The sequence below is a fragment of the Trachemys scripta genome, chromosome 16 (genome assembly GCF_013100865.1).
Source record: "Trachemys scripta elegans isolate TJP31775 chromosome 16, CAS_Tse_1.0, whole genome shotgun sequence".
NCBI lineage: Eukaryota > Metazoa > Chordata > Testudines > Emydidae > Trachemys > Trachemys scripta.
The window spans coordinates 8,982,986-8,988,751 of NC_048313.1; the positions used below are offsets into that span (position 1 = coordinate 8,982,986).

At 66.9% G+C, this 5,766-nt stretch overlaps 1 protein-coding gene across 2 annotated transcripts in view; it reads left to right on the forward strand.

Annotated features, from left to right (window-relative positions):
- LOC117889174 (cdc42 effector protein 2-like) overlaps positions 1-3,971 on the forward strand; it is a 7,242-nt gene extending 3,271 nt beyond the window's left edge. For both annotated transcript variants that reach the window (XM_034793058.1, XM_034793057.1), the window contains exon 2: positions 1,251-3,971. In XM_034793058.1, the coding sequence (XP_034648949.1) occupies positions 1,533-2,252 (720 nt within the window). In that variant the 5' untranslated portion in view covers positions 1,251-1,532 and the 3' untranslated portion in view covers positions 2,253-3,971. The remainder of the gene's footprint in view (positions 1-1,250) is intronic.
- The last annotated feature ends 1,795 nt before the right edge of the window (positions 3,972-5,766 follow it).

Consider the following 5,766-nt stretch of genomic DNA (forward strand, 5'->3'; position numbering starts at 1 on the left):
CCCCCCCCCCCCCGCTCTAACCACTAGCCCCCACTGTGCCATCCCCAGCCCTACAGCACAAAGGCTGGGAGGGAGCAGGCCAGGCCAGTCCCAGGCACCAGCCCTGAGCTCCGCCCCAAGCCCCTGTGTTTAGGCAGGAGTGAGAGGAAGAGCCGGTGCCCCATGGCTGCCCTGCTGTCCCGCGAGGTCAGCGCAGAGATTGGGGGGGGCAGGGCCGTTTCCTCCCCATTAATCTGCCCCGCTGGGTCCATTCCTGGCAGGAAGTGGAGGCAGCGCGGCCATTTATGGTAACAAAACTAGGGACTGCTCCGGGAGTGAGAGCAGGATGGAAGGAGCCCGGCAGCAGGGCGGCCAGGCCCCCGGGGAGATGTGTGTGCACACTCACACGTGTGCACACGCACTCACACACACAGACACAGGCATGCACTCACACACACACGTGCACACACACACAGGCACACTCACATGCATGCATACACACGCACATATGCACACGCAGAACATGGCTTTGTCCTCCTGGCCTGGGGTTCACCATCCGCCTCTGCCCAGGGCTGGGAGCTCCCTTCAGAGACCGGACTTGGGTCCAGAAGTAGGCGCTGGCGGTGGTCAGAGCCCTGAGCAGAGCCCAGCTCTCCCGGCAGCCCCACTGCCCAGCGTTTCCTGGTCGCTCCTGGGTGTGCATATGTATGTGGTGGTTGTGTGTGCACTTGTGTGTGTGTGCACGTGTGCACATGCGTGGTTGTGTACACGTCACTGTCGTGTGTGTGCATACGCACACGTGGGTGTTGTGTGTACATCATTGCGGTGTGTGTGGGTGTTTGCACACGCGAAGCTGCTGCTAACCCCTCCCACCGAGGGCACAGGAAGTTCTCGTTGGGGCTGGGGCTGCGCCGTAGTCCTGTCCCTGAGACCCCCACAGCGCCATGTCTCGGCTCTGCAAGTCCCAGCCCCTCCTCCTGCCTTTGCCCGTCCCTGGGGGAATCCAGCCTCAGCCCCCGCCCTGCAATCCCTGCCGTGCGGTTCGCAAACACCCACCCCCAGGCTGGGTGCCCCAGACCCCAGGGGGCATGTGGATAGCGTAGGGTGACCAGACAGCAACTGAAAAAACGGGACGGGGGTGGGGGGTAATAGGCACCTATATAAGAAAAAGTCCCAAAAAATGGGACTGTCCCTTTCAAAACAGGACATCTGGTCACCCTAGGACCGCGCCGTGGCCCCCCCAGTGACGATCCCTGCTCTGGCTGTTACAGGTGGAGATGCTGCCCCCCGCAGACGGCTGAGGGGGCGGAGAGCGCGGCCGGTCGCCCCGACACCGGGATTCTGAGTTGCCGTGCTGACCGGGGGTGCCTGCGCACGGCTGCAGGGAGGCAGTGGCTGTTTGCTAAACCCCAGAGGAAGGGGACGTCCCGGGCCAGCTCTGCGGGCGACTTAGCTCCCAGCTGGGCACCAGGGAGCACCCGCCGGGCCGGGGGGACTAGTCCCCGGGGGCGCCTGCCAGGCCTCAGAGCCCCTAAGGGAGCAGGGGCCCCACCATGCCAGCCAAGACCCCCATCTACCTGAAGACCTCGACGCCGAAGCGGGGCCGGAAGCTGCGGCTGCGGGACGTGCTGTCGAGCGACATGATCAGCCCGCCGCTGGGGGACTTCCGGCACAGTGCCCACATCGGGCCGGAGGGCGAGGGCGACATGTTCGGGGAACTCTCCTTCCTGCAGGGCAAGTACGACCTGCTGCCCAGCCTGGGCCGGCGCCTGGCCTCGCAGAGCGCCCAGGCCGTGGGCCACGAGCCGGCCCGGGGCCCCACCGCCAGTGGCTACCGCAGCCTGCTCAAGAGCGCCGTCTCCCTGCCCGTCTTCAGCGGGGAGCCCAGCCCGGAGCAGGCGCCCCCCAAGCCGCCCCGGCTGCACCTGGAGGAGCTGCCCAGCAGCCAGCGCTCCATGTCCGTGAGCTGTGGCGAGGGCTGTTTCCACAGCGGCCAGGGCCTGGCCTTCTCCTCCATCTCCCACTACGACCAGCTGCCCTCCTCCGTCTCCTTCTCCGCCGCCTCCTCTGAGGGCTCCTTCCCGGGCCCCTGGGGGCTGGGCTACGGCGCCCGGGCCGGCACGGACACCCAGGAGCCCCCGTACTCCCCCGGGGCCTCTGTCCCGCGCTCCGAGTCCCTGCTGGGGCTGGACCTGGACCTGGGCCCCTCCATCCTGGACGACGTGTTGCGGATCATGGAGGAGTACAAGCTGCCCGGCGCCAAGGCCCTGTAGAGCCGTCCCGGCAGCCCCCCCATGCGCGGGCGTGCTGCCCACTCAGAGAACGCCCTGACCTCTGTGCCACCCACCGCCCCACACTCCCGCGCTGGGCCCCCGAGGGGCACCGCGGCTCTGGCCACCTGGGCTCTGTGGGGAGCCTGCTGGGCCTGGCCCCCGGAGGGGACTGGGGCACAGCTTAGCCCCTGACCCAGCGCGGCTCAGGAACTGGCCTTGGGCATCACCTGGCGGAGGAGAACACGGCGCATGGACGCTCTCTCCAGCTCTGCCTGTCCAGCAACAGCAGCTCGACTTCAGGAAGTTTCAGGCCTTCAGTGCTCCCTGCCCGGCTCTGCCCCCGGGCGGGCTGGGCTCGGGGCCGGCGAGGATATGGGCTGAGCTGTGTGCCGTGCGCCGTGCGCCGAGCAACTCGTTCTGCGGCAGCCAGAGACTCGCGGGCCCCGTGGAACGGGCTGCACCAGTGGGGACGCTCCTGGCGCTTTGCTGCTGCGCCGGCCCGGATCCAGCCCTGGCCTGGGACCCAGCTCGGGGCTGCGGGATCCTGCCCCACTGGGCACAGAGCCCATATTTAAACACTAACACCCCACCCCCCAGTGTAACCGCAGACCCCTCCCCCCCCATGTCCCTGCCTCCTGCCATGGGCCTTGGCTGGCCGCTGACCCTGGTGGGGGGGCTCCTGTACGCTCCAGGGCCAGGGAGACCCCGTGGGATTCTCCACAGGGGGAAGATCTGGGTATGTCCCCCCCCCCCAGTCACTGCGGCAGCATCCTTACATCTGACCCCGCTCCCGCAGGGAGGGGCTGCCCCGTCCAGCGCCCTCCCCCACGTCCCTGCGCACGAGGACTGGGGACTGCCAGGGGGTGAGGTGGGAAAGGACGGGGAGGTTTGGTGGCTGGGAAGGGGACTGGGGAGAACACACACCCATGCACACACATTCACACTCGTACACTCCCTGCCCCCCCCCCACACCCATACCCTCACACACCCCTACACACAAACCCACACCCCCCTACACAGGGCTGCCGAGAGCGGGTTCGGGCCCCGGTGAAAAAAATTTTTCGGGCCCCCCAGCAAGGGCAGACCGGCTAAACAGGGCCGCCGAGTGGGGGGAAGCCGGGCCCTGGTAAGGCAACGAGAGGGGTGGGAAGCCGGGCCCCTTTCCAGACCGCCAGGCCCCGGTAATTTGTACCGGCTTCCTCCCCTCTCGTCGGCCCTGCCCCTTCACACACTCACTCTTACCGTTCTTGGGTTTGTTTGCTGCCGGCACCCAGCCGCTCCCGCATCTCCGCCAGCAGAGACTGCGGCCCCTCCGGCGTGGCCAGGCTGAAGGACGGAGCAGTCCGGGGTAGCACACCTGGGGATCTGGCACCAAACCTTCCTGCCCCCTTGGGAGGGGGCCGCCCCACAGCCACAGCCGGGCCCCCCAGGTTCTACCCTGGGCCCCTGGAGCATCCTTGGCAAATCCCAGCTGGTGACGCCTGCCCCTCTCACCACAGACCTGGTGCTCCCTGCTGGCACGTGGCTTCACGTGGGATCGTCTGGCTTGCGTCTAGTTCTGGCCCTTCAGCAGCTCCTGCCCCTTGGAGAACAGCTCCCGTCCTCCCCTTGTGAGCCCCCTGCAGCGCATCCCCCTGCGCCCATCACCGTGGCCTCTGAACCCCTCGCTCTCCTGCCACCTGGAGTCGTGTGTCAGCAATAAAAGTGTTTCATCCCCGGCGCCTGCGTCCTGTGATGGAGCCCGGCCCCCATGGGCGCCGCACGGCCAGCGAGTGACCCGGGCTCCCGACTGGCTGCGCCCGAACGGGTGGGACGCAGGGCATCCGCCAGCGTGGGCTCTGCCCCGGGTGTGCCCCAGCCCCACGGCTCTGCCTCCTCAGCAGCGAAACAGGCCAGAGCCCCCCGCAGAGGTGCCTGGGAAGGGGAGAGTCCCTCAGCCTGAGCGGGGCTCGAAACAGCCCCCGCCTTGCCGGAAGGGTTGGTTTCCCGGGGCTCTGTCCTGCTCTCTGGTTCGTCTCTGGGCCCCCATCGCTTTGCCCTCACAGCGCCGTGTGAGGCAGGGCCACGCAGCTCCACGGAACCAGGACTTGGCCCAGGTCTCCAGAGTCCCGGGGCAGAACCCTAACCGCTGGGCCACCCTGCCTGTCCGCTCCGCGGAGCGCGCCCGACCTGGTCTGCGGAGGGTTGAGTCTCAGGACCAGGCCTGGGTCCCCATCACAGCTCTGGGCGGTCACTCGGTTTAATGACACCGCTGAGCCCGAGAGGCAGGGCTTGGCGCCCGGGAAGATGCCAGTGTGGGGGTCTGGGGACAGGGAATCAGGCCCCACGAGCCACATTTGGCACCAAACTCCCAGGCCTGAGCTAGCCCCAAAGACACACCAGAGTTACGGACACTGATTCTTCTACAGCGGAGAACAGAACCCAGGAGTCCTGGCTCCCAGGCCCCGCTGCTCTAACCACCAGCCCCCACTCCCCTCCCAGAGCCGGGGAGAGAACCCAGGAGTCCTGGCTCCCAGCCCCCCTGCTCTAACCACCAGCCCCCACTCCCCTCCCAGAGCTGGGGAGAGAACACAGGAGTCCTGGCCCCACCCCTGGGAATTTGACCCACTCCGTTCCAGAGAGGGCGGTGAGTGTCACTGTGGGTGGCTGTTTGCCCTGGATGACTGGGGCCCTGGCATGCAGCGGGTGTGACAGGGCGCCCGGCCTGGCATTCCTCACTGCCCAGCGCACAATCCGGCCCTTTCTGTGAGCTGCATTCGCTGTGGGGGGGGCACCTCCTTGGGACCATGTGAATGAGTCTGGCTGCTCCAGCGTCCCAGACTCTGACGCACTCAGACGTGCCCTCGTGCACGGTGATGGCATGAGAGCCGTGCACAGCTCACCACAGCCACAGGCCATGCACTGCAGGGCTGACACCCCCCAAAGAGCCTGGGCTGTTATTGTAGGGTCTCCCATGCCCCCCGGGCTGCGCACACGGGGCTGTTATTGTAGGGTCTCCCGTGCCCCCCAGGCTGTGTACACGGGGCTGTTATTGTAGGGTCTCCCGTTCTCGTCCCTGGGCTGCACACACGGGGCTGTTATCGTAGGGTCTCCCGTGCCCCCCGGGCTGCGCACACGGGGCTGTTATTGTCGGGTCTCCCGTGCCCCCCGGGCTGCGCACACGGGGCTGTTATTGTCGGGTCTCCCGTGCCCCCCGGGCTGCGCACACGGGGCTGTTGTTGTGGGGCCTGTTCCGGGCTGCTGACCCTTTCCGGGGAATGGGGCTCAGCCTGGCCTGTGAGGGGGCAGCTGACCCCCAGCTGATCCCGCACTGAGCAGTAATGAGCAGTAACGAGCCCAGCTGCGGCAGGGGCGAAGGAAGGGCCTGGGGAAGGAGCCACAGGCTGTGCGATGAAGTGGGACTGTTCTTAATGTTTTCCTCAGTTTCCCCTATGCAGCTCTTCAGTCTCTAGGTGGTGGGATAAGGGTGTGTGGTTGCTGCAGAGCAAAGGGACAGTGCACATAAATGCCCGAC